We start from the raw sequence: 17,334 nt of genomic DNA, 5'->3' as shown, positions 1-17,334 counted from the left end.
CATTTCTAATAGAAAACAGTTTTGAAGTGAAACCCTGACCAGGAATCGATTAATTGCATTTATAACAAAAGTATGCGAAAAGTTAAAGTCACCTTTGGAACACCTTTGTTCTGAAATTAACAAGATGAATGTATGTATCGTCCGCCTTATCATTAAAACTAAATAAAGTTGGCGGACGAAACCGAACAGTAGCGTGAGTTGCAAATATTCTTGTCTTCTTGACCTTATTTCGTTACACTCCCTGCTCACACGCACACTGACGTGTGACCAAGTTCGATTCTATATCACACGTAGCAAATTATACTGATCCTGACTCGATCCTAAATGCATGTTAAAGAAAATTATGTATTTCTATCAACTATTGATAAATAAACAGAACAGAATTCTGAAGCAAATCATGGAGAGATACAACTTTTCATTTCAACTTTACGTTTTGATTAGTTGATAAATTATATACGAAAGGTTATTGAAAACATCCTACAGATAGTCCAAACTGAATAAGCCGATCATGGAGGGAAATGGGGTGGAATTCTGCTAATACTAAAGCACATCATGGCCCTCATTTTGGCGACCACCGATACTTGTTTTATACATGTACCACAAATAGTGGCTAATATAATGGCGGCACTTTCTCCAAGAAGCAAAATGATGAATACAACACATATTTAATCAGGTACTCATCTAAAGAAAAAGGGCTTATGAAATGTTCATAACAATGTCAGTCAGATAAGTTCAATCATCCAAGGAAAAGGATTTATTAAAAGAAGTAACAATATTCAGCAGAAAAGTTTAAGCATGTAAAGAAATTACATTTTGTTGATTTATATGAGCAATTCATATCCAATAATTACTATCAATATTAGTAAAACACTTGTATACATTAACTTAATTAATCACTGAATATGAAACATTAATATTTATCAACAAAGGATAATTATTAATACAGACGCAATGTTCAAATGGAGATGGTACAAATGTCTGGAAGGATCCGTTCCCAATTCATACCGAGCAGACTTTATTTACCTTCGAGAAGATCAGGTACAGTATTTCACATTTGTGGTGAGAAACTTCACGAATGGGAATATAATATACATCGTACTATAAACACGCCAGATGGTCTCTGCATTGCCACTAACTTTTCTCGGTGGGTCAAAAATGTGAGGTCATGTGGACATATTTAGAAGAGCACATTTAGAATCTATCTTTAGAACTGTGAGAACACATTTACCATTACGCTGTACAGATTAAATGTGTGTATGTTGCATTTTTAACGTAGCTTTAAACAATTTCAGTCATGTCGCTACGATGTCTGCAGTGCGACAGTTTATAGTGATGTCTAGCACTGGGGCATCGTGCCGCAGACATGTAGCATGATGTCCCACCCAGTGAAATTATCCTGATACCAAGCCGACCAGTCATAACACTAACCTCATAATGCTGATCGCCAAGTACCATTTTTATAAGTCTTTGGCAGGAATCGGCCGGGGTTCGAACCCACGACCTCCCGTTCTCCTGACGGACATTCTAACCATTAGGCCACCGGAGCAGTTTGTACAGATTCAAATGAATTGCATTAGGAAAGGCATAGACTCTGTAATCAATGAATGGTGTACAAATGTATTACTTTAAAAATGCTCACATGATCAGAGCAAGTATATTTCAGATTTCGTTTTGCATTTGACGCATAAAGTCCCACGTTTTATGACGTTATTGCAGTTATAGGAATATAATATTACGTTGGAATGGTACATCATCTAAGGGAATTTTAACAGGATAGACGAATGACAAACACCTGTTACGACTCGATGGTCATAAACTAAGTAGCAGGAAAGCAACACAAAAAAACAAGTTTTGTCAAACTTAGCAAACAATTTAATTATCAATTTTATCAATGAATATGTGAGAAGAACTTACAGTATTATGAAGCGAATCTTAAAAAATCCTTATTTTTTTTAATTAAAGTCCAAAAGAATGAACTGGTCCGTATCATTTTCAAAACCGGAAATGTACTGACCCGCCAAGAATTGTGACGTTGTCAAAATGGCGTTGTCCAGAACTCCTCTGAATAATTCACAATAGTTCCACAATAATATTATAGTCCAAATTAAGCACTTTCTAATCCACTGAATAGTCCCAACAATTGTTCCTCTCAGATAATATATAAATACAAGATCAAACACGTCTGCACACTTTCAACAGAAACACAAGAAACAAGAACGACTCAAAAACAGGAATGAATCTGATTGCTCAGTTCTTTCCTTATATACATCTTCTATTACGACTATATTTCACAACATACCGCTACGTGACAGATGACACTACTAGATAAATATTTCGAAATACCTAGTCATGTGACTAACCCATCGAATGGGAAATTACTTAGATCCTCTAGAACCGTCCAAATCCACCAGCCAATGAAAAATGAACCCACAATTGCCAAAGATTATTATTAATAATTGTCAACACATGCTAAAGTATCTATGTATAGGTCTTATGTAATTTTACGTTCATAATATTCCTAAAACAGACTATAGTCACATAGGCAAAATCTAACTAAAGATAATTACTACTATTTTACAGCCATGAATAAAAAGTTTTGAAAAATTAGAAAAACCATGAAACAGCAGTTACAGAAACTATAGATATACACACCAAATCTGCTTTTCAAAACTAGGCGAAAGAAATGCAATTTCGTAGGTATCCTGCGGCGTCTAATTCCTAGCAATGAGACTCTAATTAATGCGTAATTTTGCAACTCGTAAAATAATGTCGAAATTCAGTTTTTCGTTATATTCATTCTTAATGTGTTATATAATCATAATTGTGTGTTAGTAGTAAGTGTGCATTCAGAATCTCTTTCACCTCATTAGAGTTTATAGGGCTATAGGGTTAGTAGTATATGGAGGCACCCTACGGACAATGGGACTTACCATTAAAAACATGGTCCCGGCACTCTACGGACAACAGGAAATTTAACATGGGTGGGCTACTCTACGGACAAGGGGAATTGAAGATGGCTTATCTCATTATTTATCTCACTCTTAACTCTGTGTGGGCTATAACATTCACACTCCAACCTTATTAACATTTGTTCCACCATCCCATAATCATCCACCACCCCTTGCAACTTCTGCGTTTTATCTAGGTTGTTAGTGGCCATCTTGGTTTATTCAATGTTGAATGGCGCGAATGACGAACGCTACACTTTATTAACCTCAAGCACGGACGTGAAGTAAAACATCCCCTACACTAACTATACATATCACATGCCAAACAACCCAAAGAGATAATAATGACGACCTAAAATAAACTTTTAAAAAAATTTTTTTTACAATCCAACACACTATAAACCAATAAATGACTTCCTACCAAGACATAGTGGAGAATAGAAGGTTTTATTGCATAAAAAGACATGCACAAACCCTCACCTACAATTACCAATCCTACCAATCACACACACTATCACACCAGCAAAGGGAGTCAGTATTTATAGTCACACTACTCTACATTCACATACGATAAACATTCTTTAGTGTAGGGACAAGGGTGTTTGTTAAGGCAAAGACACACACTACTACTGCTACTACTACATCAGCAAAGTAGTTAGTGTTCATAGTCACACTACTCCAGTTTCACACAAAACAGACACTCATTAGTGTAGGGACAAGGGTTTTGTTAAGGGAAAGACACACATGCACACATACTACCAACAAACACTAATAGTATTATTGATCAGTCTATCTTTTCTATGGATCTGGTTAGCCCTGAGAAGGGCTGTTTTTTTAAACTCCAGTTGCACCTGTCAATGATTGCACCTATCAGGTTGAGTACCACATACGCAATGGCGACTCCAATCATTGTCCCAGTTCATTATTGTTGTTGGGAGTGAAAACGAGAGATGGGTGGCCTCATTATCCCAATTCTCATTTTGAGTGGCCCTAAAGGCTCTTACCCTCCGTTCTCTGCGGTATGCCTGCGGATGTTGTCACTGTCGTTGAGGCTCCCACTCTTGCCGCGCTGCATTTCCAATTCCTCGTCCAAGTGTTCTATCTGGAGAACAGCGTATCTCGGCGGTATCGGCAGTAGTTATTGGCTTTGTGATGGTGGTGGTTTCCTCACCACTGGCTTGAGTCACAACTTTGCCTCAGGATGAGGTGAGGAGAAATTATTTTCTTCTTTTACTTTTCCTCTTCTTTCTTTTTCTGCTCTTCCTCCTCTTCAAGCTTGGCACTTTCTTCTAGAGAAGAACTCGGAGAAGGAGTGGTCACTGTGGTGGTTGAGGTTGTGTTGAAGGGCATGATGGTCACTTCTTTTTATAGTCGATGACTTGCGAAGCCTCGATCTAAGAATCAAAACTGGGAGGATATCTTTTCCAACTTACTTTGACCTCTTTGACACGTCGTTTTCTTTGCTCGAGAATGTTTTCGATGTACACCTCGGCTCTTTTTTGGTCAATCGTTATAACTGGGGCAAGTTAAACGTTCCTTTTAACACTTCGCCGTTCATGTCTTCCAATTTTTAGACGGGGGGGGGGGGCGATGACGGCCAGGTGCAGGTGACACGAAAAATTTCGGCGGTCCGGTTGGGCAAGTAACCTTTGTCGAAAGTGCATTTGGTTTTGCCAATACGCACCCAATCTCCCATCGTCACCACTATACCATTTTTGGCGACAGCATTAGGTGGGGACATACCAAACAGTCGCTCAAAGATGATCACTTCGTTGTCGGAAGTCACTTCTTCGGGGGCACATCCGATACTCCGATGGTAAGATTGATTGTGGACTTTGACCAGGTGCGGTAAGAAGTCGAGGTACTTGAGAGTGTCTTGATGCGTAAAATATTTCCGCATGCATTCTTTCAAGGTACGTTGAAAACGTTCCACGATGTTGGCTTTGGTTTTGGGATTCTCGGTGGTGAAAAAATGAAAGTTTCGTTTCCTCAATTCTTTGTGGAAAGCTTGGTTCAGAAATTTGGTGCCCTTGTCGGTTTGTCATCGAAGAGGGTGACGAACACTTAGTTTCAACACCTGTTTCAAGGCTCGCACTAACTCATTTGGAAGTCAAAGTTACGACCCAGGCAAATTTTGAAAAGACGTCGATGACACAAAACAAATATTTTCAGCCACGATTGCAGGTAGCTAAATGAGTGACATTGGCTAAATCGGCTTGCCATTTATGATCGATGCCCTCCACTCGGGTTCGATTTCTATACAATTTTAGTTGAATGCGTTTGTGTAAGGTGTACGTTGCTTGTTCTTGTAACCTTGTTGCACTTGAGGTAAGCGTACACTTTTGAGTCGGGTTTTGGCAGCGCCAAACTCCGCCATTGCCGGTCCCAAGCCCGGATGTAAAAGGAGGAGGGTTGGGCGCGGGGCTAGCAACCCGATCCTGTAAAACCCACCTTGCTACAAAAACGCCAACAGAAGAAAACCCAGAAAGTGAAAGACTGAGGGAGGAAGGGTCTTCTTCTGGAAGATTTATGAGGCTATGTGGTGAAAGCCGAGAGCCCACGGAAGCCATAAAGCAGACCACCCTTCTATCAAACAGGAGAATTAACATCGCAACATGGAATGTGAGGACAATGTATGAGGCAGGAAAAACAGCACAGGTAGCAGCAGAGATGAGGAACTACAACCTATCCCTACTGGGCATTAGTGAGACAAGATGGACTCAATCCGGACAAAGAAGACTGATGACAGGAGAGATGCTACTGTATTCAGGACATGAGGAAGATAATGCGCCTCATACACAGGGGGTGGGGATCTTGCTGTCAAAGCAATCATATAATGCACTGATAGGATGGGAACCACATGGGCTCAGAATCCTCACGGCAACGTTTAGGACCAAGAAGGAGAAAATAAAGATGAACGTCATACAGTGCTACGCCCCAACAAATGACGGTGAAGAAAAAGATAAGGACCAGTTTTACAACATACTACAGAATATAGTAGAGAACTTCCCAGACAAAGACATCAACATCCTCATGGGTCACTTCAATGCCAAAGTTGGGTCAGACAACACAGGGTATGAACAAACCATGGGGATCCACGGCCTGGGCGAGATGAACGAAAACGGAGAGAGATTTGCAGACCTTTGTGCACTGAACAACCTGGTCATTGGGGTACCATCTTGCCCCACAAGAGAATCCACAAGAACACATGGATATCACCAGACCATGTGACAGAAAATCAGACTGACCACATCTGCATAGCCAAGAAGTTCAGAAGATCCCTGCAAAATGTGAGGGTGAAGAGGGGAGCAGATGTGGCATCTGACCACCACTTAGTTGTCGCAAGGCTGAAACTCAAGCTGAAGAAGAACTGGATGGGCATCAAAGAGAAGAAAACAAAGTATAACATCAGCCTGTTGAAAGATGCAAAAACTAAAGAAGAATGCAGACTGACGCTTAACAACAAGTACCAAGTGCAACAAGAGCTTCTTGAAGATGAGGAAAACAATGCAAACAAAAGATGGCAGAAAGTTAAAGGGGCAATGAAATCAACATGCCAAGAAGTAATAGCCCCCATGAAGCACCAGCAGAAAGAACGGATTTCTAGCTGAAACATTGCGCAAAATCCAGGAGAGTAAACAAACAAATGCAGCAGTAAACAGCAGTAAGACAAGAACTACAAAAGTAAAGGTACAAAAAGAGTACACTGAAGCCCACAGAGAAGTGAAAAGAAGCATCAAGATAGACAAGTGAAACTATGTTGACGGAAAGACAGCAGAGGCAGAAGAAGCGACAAGAAGTGGAAACATGAAGAAGCTGTATGACATCACCAAGAAGCTGTCCGGCAAGTACAGCAAAACAGAGAGAGACCCATAAAGGACAAGCAGGGAAAGACCATAGCAAGTACAGAACACCAAATTAAGAGATGGGCAGAACTTTTTAAAGAACTGTTGAACAGGCCAGCCCCACTAAATCCCCAGAAATCCACCCAGCCAATGCAGATCTCCCCATAATCTGTGACAATCCCACCAGAGACGAGATCAGGAAAGCCATCACCCAGCTGAAGAACGGCAAGGCAGCTGGACCTGATGGCATCCCAGCAGAAGCCCTCAGTGCAGACTTAGATGCTTCAGTGGAAATGTTATACCACCTCTTTGAGAAGATCTGGAAGGAAGAAGAAATACCGACTGACTAGAAGAAGGGACACCTCATCAAGATCCCAGAGAAAGGCGACCTCAGCAACTGCTCCAATTACAGAGGAATCACACTCTTATCAGTACCAGGGAAAGTCTTCAACCGGGTCCTCTTAGAGAGGATGAAGGAGGACGTTGACCCACAGTTACGAGATGAGCAAGCGGGTTTCCGGCAGAACAGATCGTGTACGGACCAAATAACTACTCTTCGCATCATAGTCGAGCAATCGTTGGAGTGGAATTCTTCACTGTACATCAACTTTGTCGATTATGAGAAGGCATTCGACAGCGTGGACAGAGAGACACTCTGGAAACTTCTTCGCCACTATGGCATCCCAACCAAGCTGGTGAACCTGATCAAGAACACTTACAACTGAATGTCCTGCAGAGTCAGTCATGCAGGACAGCACACAGACAGCGTCCTAGTGCAGACTGGCGTGAGGCAAGGCTGCTTGCTGTCGCCGTTTCTCTTCCTTCTCGCCATCAACTGGATTATGAAGACGTCCACCAACGGGCGGAGAAATGGGATCCAGTGGACATTGTGGAGTCAACTTGAGAACCTCGACTTTGCCGATGACCTAGCACTCTTGTCCCATAGTCAGCAGCCAATGCAGGACAAGACCGACGTACTGGCAGACACATCAGCACAGGTTGGCCTCAGCATCCACAAAGACAAGACCAAGATCTTCAAGATCAATTATGACAGTAACAACCTAGTCACACTGCAGGGAAGCCCCTGGAAGAGGTGGAGTCCTTCACGTACCTGGGCAGCATTATCAACCAGCAGGGTGGCACAGACGTAGATGTCAAGGCAAGGATCGGAAAGGCGAGAGCAGCTTTCATACAGCTCAAGAACATCTGGAGCTCCAAAGAAATTTCCTTAACTACCATCATCAGACTGTTCAACTCCAACGTGAAGTCAGTCCTACTGTATGCAGCAGAGACCTGGAGAACCACCAAGTCGACCGTAAAGAGAGTTCAGACCTTCATCAACAGCTACCTAAGAAGAATTCTCCAGATCCGGTGGCCAGACACCATCAGCAACACCAACCTGTGGCAGAGAACCTCCCAGCTTCCAGTAGAGGACGAGATCAAGAAGAGAAGGTGGGGTTGGATAGGACACACCCTACGTAAGCCACCAACCAACATTACCAGACAGGCATTGAAATTGAACCCTCAAGGCAAGCGTAGAAGGGGACGACCAAGAAACACCTGAGGTGGACATCACTAAGATGGGTAACACCTGGAGTCAGCTTGAAGGGATGGCACAGGACAGAAGCCTCTGGCGATCTTTTGTGGGCGGCCATACCCCGGCAGGGGTGACGGGCAAAACTTTGGCAGCGCGATACAATTTCTGAACTCCTCCGTAATCCGCAGGATGAGATGGATCGTAATAAATGCTTTCTAACAAATTTCCATCAGGACTCTCTCTTCAATAAGTCACCCACTGTTCACTGATGCTACTCTTTTCTTCGTGTGGTATTTTCTTGGATTGTAATGCTTTACATGTTCGACAAGCGATACGTGTCGAGGAGGATGTCTGAACAAGGGTAATAAGTTCTTGTTTAACTTCTGTCTTCACCTACCTTTTTTCTTCAGACGAAGAAGTGGTTGCCATCATTATTTTTTTATCCAACCAATTCTTGATGTAGGTGGTGTTGTTAACTTACGAACTTTTTCTGGTGGAGTTTGAAACTCTTCTTCTCCATTTTATGTCATCCCCGTGGCTGTGTCTATCTTGGTCACTGGTGTTGGTAGCAATGGGCTTTAAATCAGAGTCTTGAAATCTTTCAGAGTCGGTGGAGCTGTTTCGTCAAAAGCTTTCTGGTAAAAGTGTTGAAAACGTTGCAACACTTGACCGTACCGTTGCGATTTTTCCGTTTCTGACAAATCGCTGAGATCCATCAACGATTGCAGTTCGTGTTGTAACTGGGACAACTCGATCAGCTGAGGATTAAGAGGTAAATGTCGGGTGCGTGGTTCTTGCCAACGATGGATCGTTTGCAACGATCCGTCATTTGTAAGGGACTAAAGTCAGTTTTGGTCCTTCCATCAGATTCCAAAGTATACGTATGAGATCTTTTCACCCAAGAGGTCGCTTTTATCTTCTTGGTCCTTTTTCTTATCTTGGATCGCTTTGTGAAGTATGAACTTCTATGAGTCCTGAAATCATTGTTCCCAATATTCCTTTCACCAAGGGTCCTAACAACTGGTGCACAAATCCTTCGCGTTGCACCAACATCTTTTTTTTTTGACGGATGGATATTTTCTTTTTGACCATTTGGCGAAGAACGTGTCGATGATTGGCTAAGCGTTCTTTCTGATGCTTAGACAAAGATATCGTTCCTTTGAAGACATTCAGACTACATTCGCACACGGTATTGACGAAGTCTTTTGACGCTGTTTCAATGAGTTGTTTACGCATAGGTGGAGGGGCTTTGGACAGGATCGACACGTTCCAATGTTTGGCTAACGAGGATGCAGTCCTTTCCTTTTCTTTCCTTTTTGAGGTAAAGAGGGATTGCTTCTGGGGAGAGTGACATCTTTGTTCGTTCTGGAGCACACACAAAAATACACTGACGTCGATGACTTGGCACACGTCCTTTTATCTTATTTTTAGGGGAGATATTTCTTGAGTAGGTCGTAGGGTTTGCGACCAGTCTGTTTGGCGAACTCCTTGACTATCCCATTAAATAATCCTCCCTTTGGTTGCTCCTCTTTTGCTTTGGACGATTGGGTCTTTTCTTGGGTAGACGTCGATGTTTGGCTAGATGTTATTTCGGATGTTGAGCCAAACGACGAGACTGTCCTTTTCTTTTTCTTTTTTTGGACAGGAGAACGGCGATGAGTGTTGTCTGCACTTCTGGTAGGTGACATCGTTTTGTCTTCAGAAGCACAAAAACACTGATACCCATCGTCTGGCACGGATTTTTTATAGTGGAATGCGTCGCCAGTGCTTATCGGTACGTCGTGTCAACTTTATGACAGGCAACACTCGACCTTGAGGGGTTCGCAACGGTCTAAATCTGGACAGTTCTTGCTTGGATAAATCCAGTAAACTCTGTAACATGCCCGATCTCTCTTGATTTTGATTTTAGGGGCAGGTACTTTCTTAACAGCTGCCGATGCTACTAAAGAGGAGGAGGATGTCACCGCTAGAGGAGAAGTTCCTGGAGACATAGGTTTCTATTTTTCATCAAATGGGAAAGGACGGGTGTCAAATTGGGTTTGGCTGGCATCACTAGCAGCGGTGAAGTGGAAGAGCCTGAGGCTACTTGAGACGTGGTCACCGTCGCTGCAGATCGTGTTTTGGAGACGTAAGGTTACGTCAGGGCTGCAGTGCCTCTCTTGCAGGAAGAAGCTGTTTTCCGGGGTCTTTTCTTGGGGCTTTTCTTTTCTGGGGATGTGACCTGGTCTTGACACCACTGGTCGTTTTCTTCTGGGAACGTTTTGGTTTGGGTGAGGATTTTTCTTCGGGGACGCTGCTGGGGCATTAGGATCCCATTTTAAGACGAAGCGAATGATGACACCTGCTAGAGAACCGCTACCTCAAGGTTTCGAAATGATTTGCTTTTTTTATTTGAGTTTCGATGCGGGGATCTGCGATCTGCCAGTTGCATCAAGGCAATTTTGTTTCTGTCGAAAAAGCGTTTGGTTTGATGATTAATGTGAATGATGCCATGAAGTAGTTGACGTGCTGACACCGTAAACCATCGTAAGACTTCGCTGAGACTGGCTTCCAGGACACTATGACGTATTTGTGGATTTTTTCGCGACTGATGTTGTACAAGGCACAAATTAATTTGATGGGAAGATGAGACTGACGGGACGTTATGTTGACAATGTGTGAGACAGACCAGAAGTATCCGGGGTTTTTATAGATTTTTTTAAGTCGATGGGGACATGTACACGACAGGTCCTCTGTCTTGGCACCAGGGGTAGTGGGTTTTAAATCCACAAGTAAATAAGCGTGAGGGCTTTGAGTGGCTTCGTCGTACGCATGAATCAGTCAAGGAGTTCCTATCTGTTTGGTTAACAGTTGCACTTGCGATTTATCTCTATGGCTTTTAAACAACACCAAGTAATGAGCATTGAGGCTGATGGTGCGATGGGCTTTACTTTGTTGAAACAAATTTTGGGTGATGTAACACTAGCATTACGATGATGCATTAGCGCGTAAACCAGTTTTAATTTCTTCTTCGTCTTCTCTTAACATGTCGTCCAAGATGACCAGATGTGTTCGACTGAGTCAAACACGATCCCGTCGGCTTCGCGAGAAATGCCTTCCACAAACACGGTGGAATCTCTTTGACTTTATCACAGGAGACTGTACGCCGATTGCCACTCTTTGTAACACCACACGATACGCTAAGGTGGACGATCGATTAAATCACTTACGTTCGAGCAAACGTTTACAAATTCAGTTTTGCCTGAACCGCGCGGATCAGCAATTGACGCGTTAAAGGAATGGCAAAGACACAAGGCCTCCCAACTGACACAATTAAAGTTTTCATCGATGACTTTGAAAGTCGAGGATGAGGTAGAAAAGACAGTAGAGGATGCCATAGTGAAGGTGATGTCACTTTTGAAGCAAACACAGAAAAGACAAGAGTTTGTTTACTTTTTTCAGGAAACGTTTATTCAAAAAAAATTTAATTAAACACGAAAGACAAAAATACAGAAAAGCCAAATGGTTAAGTACATCGATAAAATGCACATCAAAACGATCAAAGTGGAATATAAACAAGTAACTGTACAACATGAGTATCGAAGGTGTGACGTCCTAGGGACACTGGATAATGTTCTTGGAGTCACACGGTTGTCCTCCCGGAATGGTTTTTCGCGGGAGTCGATGCCAATAAAAGTCCTGTCCTGAATGGATTGGTTCTCCTTGGTGTCGGGTTTTTTTGGTACTGTGGCTAACACAGGTTTGAACGTTACCCTTTTGCTTGGAGGTTTGACTTTATTAACACAAATCTTTGGTATAGTCAGCCATTTCTTTTGTCCAAGCCTCGAAACAAAGACTTTTTCAGTCACGTACAGCTTGCCAGTGAGTTTGTAAGTAACAAGCTATAAACAAATCTTCGTAAACATCCTCAGTGGCAAAAAGTAGACGAATATTTTTTCCCCTGAGAATTAGAGAAGTATCGAGATGAAAGCGCGAGGCTTTTGACAGAATGAGTCTCTCTTGGACATTTAAAGGAACCACTCTCATGTTTTTGTGGTTGGTACTGTTCGTATATAGTCCACAGAGAATCGGCTGGTACACGAAATCCCAGAAAGGAAGTCACTAAGACGCACACCACACGGCGTCCTCAACTATAAGGACACAGTTCTTGGTTTTAATTGTAAGTCCCATTGTCCGTAGGGTGGCCTCATATACTACTAGGGTTTGTAAGGTGATGGATTTAGTTTTGTTTATAAGGGATTGCAGTGGATTATAGATGTTTTAGGAGTTTTACTTTATTCTTTAGGATTTGTTTTCTTTTTCAATTCCTAATATTACATTCTACCGTTAAACCTCTGTGAGCAGTGGTAAGTATTAATCAGCATGCGTTGATGCTGGCCAATAGCTATGGGCTTTGGTCAGTCAAACGTTGTGTTGGTCAGTAGATACGGGTGCTGGTCAGTGAGATGGTGTGCTGGTCTGAAGGTAGACCTCCTGGTCTTTCTGTCTGTGTTCCTCAGTAGATTTCGGCATTTGTCACATTATCATTCCCTTTAAGCACATTCAAATACTAATATGCTTACTCTTTCTTGCATAGTCTGTTGTCAAGATCTTATTAACTATCCAAGTCAAGAAATAAAAGCATTTTCCTCACATATTTATATATTTCTACGCAATGACAAATATATTGACGGAACAAAAAGGTACTTGCATGACATTCTGAATTTCAAGGTGTACAGTAACCCTTACGAACAAAATGAATGGTCCAAATTTAGGCCATGTATGTGGGAGGCGGTTATCAAACGTGGTAAAGTTTTCACTTATGGGAGTGCAATAAGTTGGACCATGTACGTGATCTTCGCTTATCTAAGGGGAATACACATGTTCAAGAAGCATTGCTTCTCACATGGTCTTAACATGTGATATGACAGTATAAAACGAAGCAGTCGAGTAGTCCAAATTGTTCTGACAACACACGGAGAAAAAGAGTTGTGTAAGTATAGTTTTAACATTATAATTAATCTTGTCCAAATTATCATTCTGAATTAGTTTCATAATTGTTATCATTAATTGTCAATACGTCTTAGAAGAAGAAAAGATGGTAATGTATAGAAAATATTTCGAAAAATAAGTAATTTACCCTCTCTCGCATACTCAACCATATAACCGGAAATTGATGCAAAAGAGTAATTTTTGCTGGTACTTGGCTAAACGCAACGGCCAAAATTAAGATTACTAAATAATAATTAATACCATAAAATAGTAATTGTTAATAATTCTAAAATTATTATCATTTATTAAGGTGATATGATTTAGATATATGAATAAATCAGTCGTAACGTAAAAATTAAGATCCTAACTATAGCTTTCTAGAAAATAAAAATCCATAAAAATTAGAACCCCAGAAATTATCAATCATGTAACTTCTGTCTATCAATCGTTCTGTCCTTGAATCTGTGTCAGTAACATGACTGCAATGAGATGTGATTGTGATGTCGTCTTTCTCTGCTCTCGGAGGCTTGTTTCTGTCATGAAACTTTACCCAACTCCAAACTCTACTAAAATATATTCTGACCAATCATAAAGCTGGTATCGTAATTTGAGAGTAACGATTCAAAGTCTAGAGTAACAATTGTTGCTCAAAATGCAGACAAACATTTTATGACGGAAAGGCCTGAATGTCTCGCTGGTGAAGAAAAGGAAACCTTTGAAATCAAGTTGATAAAGTATTGTAAATAGTTTCTTCTAAAATCTTGCATATAATTTCAACATAAAAGCCCAACGGTTTGATAGGCAAGCTCAACCTACTCTTAAACTGGGTTAAAATCGTGCTTTATGACCGTTTTGTTACATTCCAGATTTTGTGCGATTCAAAAATGGGTACATTCACTGCGTTCTTGTTTCCAGTATTGATGTTGATCAGTTCTGCAGAAAAATTAGTAAGTAAAAATGTAAATGTGTAATATAGCCGTTCTCAGATGAAACTGAACTCTGCATCACAAATGTCAGACTAAAGAATGTTGTGTGCAAAGGAATTCTGTTTATCATGATCCGCATTCGTAACCCTCACTGCGGAATCCAATTGCTTAAATAATAATTCTAGTACGTCGGTAGCTATGGGTCGGAGAGACTATATCATTGGCTATAGTGCTATTTCTATCCTGTGATGTGAATTTATATATATATATATGTAATTATACTAAGAGAATGCAGTGATATATATAAAAGAAGAGAGAGAGAGAGAGTCTTGCAGGGGCAGAGGATGAAATCATGGTTATTCCCTGTGGAAGTGGGTTGTAGAGGGTTTCCAGCACAATCTGTCTGAGGGGTGCTCAGTACACTGGGAATGGAACGCAAGAGAGCTGTGCAAGCACTGGGCGGGGCCGCAGAGAAAGCCTCTAGTTGCCTTTGGCTCAGATGTGAAGACAAAATATGGCCGCCATCACAGACGGGAAGTATTATTACAATTAAAGACACACACACACACACACACACGCATATATATATATATATATATATATATATATATATATATATATATATATATATATATATATATATATATATATATATATATATATATATCTGTGTGTGTGTGTGTGCGTGCGTGTTTGTGTGTGTGTGTTTACTTGTAATAGTACTGTTTATACAGTAGGTATTCATCATGCTTAATTAGTTCAAGATAATTTGTACAAAGTGTACAAGAAAATGACTATTAGATATGTAGGTTGTCTTTCATAGCGCATAATGTATCTTTTAGTTTTAAATAATATAAAATTAATTAAATTGCCAGCTTGCAACCTGAAAAGAATAATGACAACTTAAACGATCATGGTGCAAATGTAAAATAGAATGACGCGATATAGAAATTTCATGTGGCTTTTCAAGTTGGGATTAAATCTATACGTATTATCACCAGGATGGAGAACAAAACTTCCGTACAAGATGGCTCCAGCGGCAAATTCTAAAATATCTGTTGATACTTTTTACAGATTCACATTGGAAGTCTAAACTGAAATTAAACAAAGTTGAATTTCAAATCATAGTTTCATAACAGCTTCCCCTTGTGCACTTTTTAATTTTGATGCATCAGCTTTGAATGGTTGTGCATCGTTTGAAATATCTCTTTTCTTACAGACATATCGAGCATCCGTACTCTCAGAACATGGTAGAACCTGGATGGACATTGTCATTAATACGGTGGAGCAGACAGGATTATACACGGTGGGAGAGGTTCCCGGCTCTAGTTGTCCAACCACAGTTAATCTTCATGACTACAGAACGGTATTTATTAAGTGAAGATATTAAAGGGAAATAACTGTCTTCGAGTAAGGAAATACCTTGTTAAAAGGTGGAACACTAAATTATGCATCTTTCCAACGGTTGATATTAAAATACCTAAATGCTTTTAAAAAGTACATAAATAACGTACTCCACAAAACAATAATGAATATGGGTTAATATTTCACACAGTGTTGGTATAATGACTACACATACTAAAATATTATGAGCTTACATTTGTACCCTCGATGCTCCCTGAAAATCAGTCAAAAAAAGATAATTCCGATTTGTTTGAAAAGATAATGAAATAGCTTAACATACATATGCTGTTATTAATAAAATAAATTACATGTTTCATGTTCACTTATTATTTATTTTCAGAACATGGTGGTTTTCAAACAAGTCAGCACTGGATTATGTTATATCAAACCTTCAAATGAAACTTTACTGGATGCTATGACAATGATTCGGGTTGATAAAATGGTATCATATTGATTTTAAACCTTTTGAAATATTTGTAACTACAGGATTATACAAGAATCTACACATTATTATCTAGCTAAAAATAAAGTTACTATCATCCTACTAATGTATGCTCTATACCCGAAAAAATCCTTTCACGTTATGTAAATGAAAGAAGTAGTTTTATGCTATTAAAATTCTCTACAGCATGTACGTTTAAATATGCCAGCCCTGTCCAGCTGTATATTAACTTCTTCGTATATCTGTTTTATTCAAATTTCAAGAATGTTACGAAATAAATTGATTTGTTATTCATTAAAGTCCATTCATTTATGTCTCTTTATATTATTATATTCCTTTACAAATATATTTGTTAAACTTCCTTTCTTCACAGGGAAATAACGACAGACTCCTACCTTCAGAACACTGGATGATTAATAAGGACGTTCTATCTTACGCTACTGTCGAGATTATTGCGGGACACAACATTGCTGAGTTCTGCAAAGATTACGAGGTTCACCAATTCACAAGACAAACGAGCATTCCAAGCAAAGAAAGTAAGTGACCCATGTTTCCTAGTACACATATTTAAAAGGATATATACAATATAAAAAACCAATCCTTCTTACAAATAATATAATAATATTTTATTGCAGAAAACCAATAAAGATATAGACCATTCCTTCTAAATCTACAACATTGTAATGAAGAATTATCCTCTGATAATCCATAAATTCAAATCATATAATCACTGTATGTTGTTGTTTTTTTTGTTTTTTTTTTTTTCAGAGCGCTCTGGTTCGTGTTTCCTCTGTTTTGTTTGTAAAGTAACCACATCCGAAAATACGGAAATCCAGCCAAACAATAATGTGCTTTCGCATGATGATATTCATTTTGAATAAAAGGTTCTTTTGCTTGACTTTAATTGATTTTAATTAATAATTAGTCTCATTGCAGTTATAACCGCTCCTGTGGCCTAGTGGTTAGAGCGTCCGCCTCGGATGCGGGAAATCGTGGGTTTGATCCCCGGGTGAGTCATAACAAAGACTTACAAATATGGTACTAACAGCTGCCTCGCTTGGCGCTCAGCATTAAGAGGTTAGTGTTAGGACTGGTCGGCCTGGTGTCAGGATAATGTGACTGGGTGGGACACCATGCTACATGTCTGCGGCATGATGCCCCAGTGCTGGACATCATTATAAACTGCCACTTTGCAGACATCGTAGCAATATGACTGAAAAATTGTTAATGCTACGTTAAAAATCCGAATCACACACACACA

General features: G+C 40.2%; 1 protein-coding gene across 1 annotated transcript; it reads left to right on the top strand.

Annotated features, from left to right (window-relative positions):
* Positions 1–13,204: 13,204 nt before the first annotated feature.
* LOC149799680 (uncharacterized) lies at positions 13,205–16,977 on the top strand. The gene is made up of 6 exons (XM_089957110.1): positions 13,205–13,302; positions 14,168–14,248; positions 15,447–15,593; positions 15,972–16,073; positions 16,447–16,609; positions 16,842–16,977. The coding sequence occupies exons 2-6, from the start codon at positions 14,186–14,188 to the stop codon at positions 16,952–16,954; spliced, it is 588 nt and encodes a 195-aa protein (XP_089813236.1). The 5' UTR covers positions 13,205–13,302; positions 14,168–14,185; the 3' UTR covers positions 16,955–16,977.
* The last annotated feature ends 357 nt before the right edge of the window (positions 16,978–17,334 follow it).

The sequence above is a fragment of the Sinohyriopsis cumingii genome, chromosome 5 (genome assembly GCF_028554795.1).
Source record: "Sinohyriopsis cumingii isolate HCF-2022 chromosome 5, ASM2855479v2, whole genome shotgun sequence".
In the NCBI taxonomy this organism is placed as follows: domain Eukaryota; kingdom Metazoa; phylum Mollusca; class Bivalvia; order Unionida; family Unionidae; genus Sinohyriopsis; species Sinohyriopsis cumingii.
This window is presented reverse-complemented; position numbering and strand designations above follow the sequence as displayed.

Excerpts from the sequence above, each read along its gene's own strand:
- LOC149799680 (XM_089957110.1), top strand. The coding sequence starts at position 14,186 with ATGGGTACATTCACTGCGTTCTTGTTTCCAGTATTGATGTTGATCAGT. Across the intron at positions 15,594-15,971 it reads ATCTTCATGACTACAGAACG|AACATGGTGGTTTTCAAACA; the intron begins GTATTTATTAAG and ends ATTTATTTTCAG. Across the intron at positions 16,074-16,446 it reads TGATTCGGGTTGATAAAATG|GGAAATAACGACAGACTCCT; the intron begins GTATCATATTGA and ends CTTTCTTCACAG.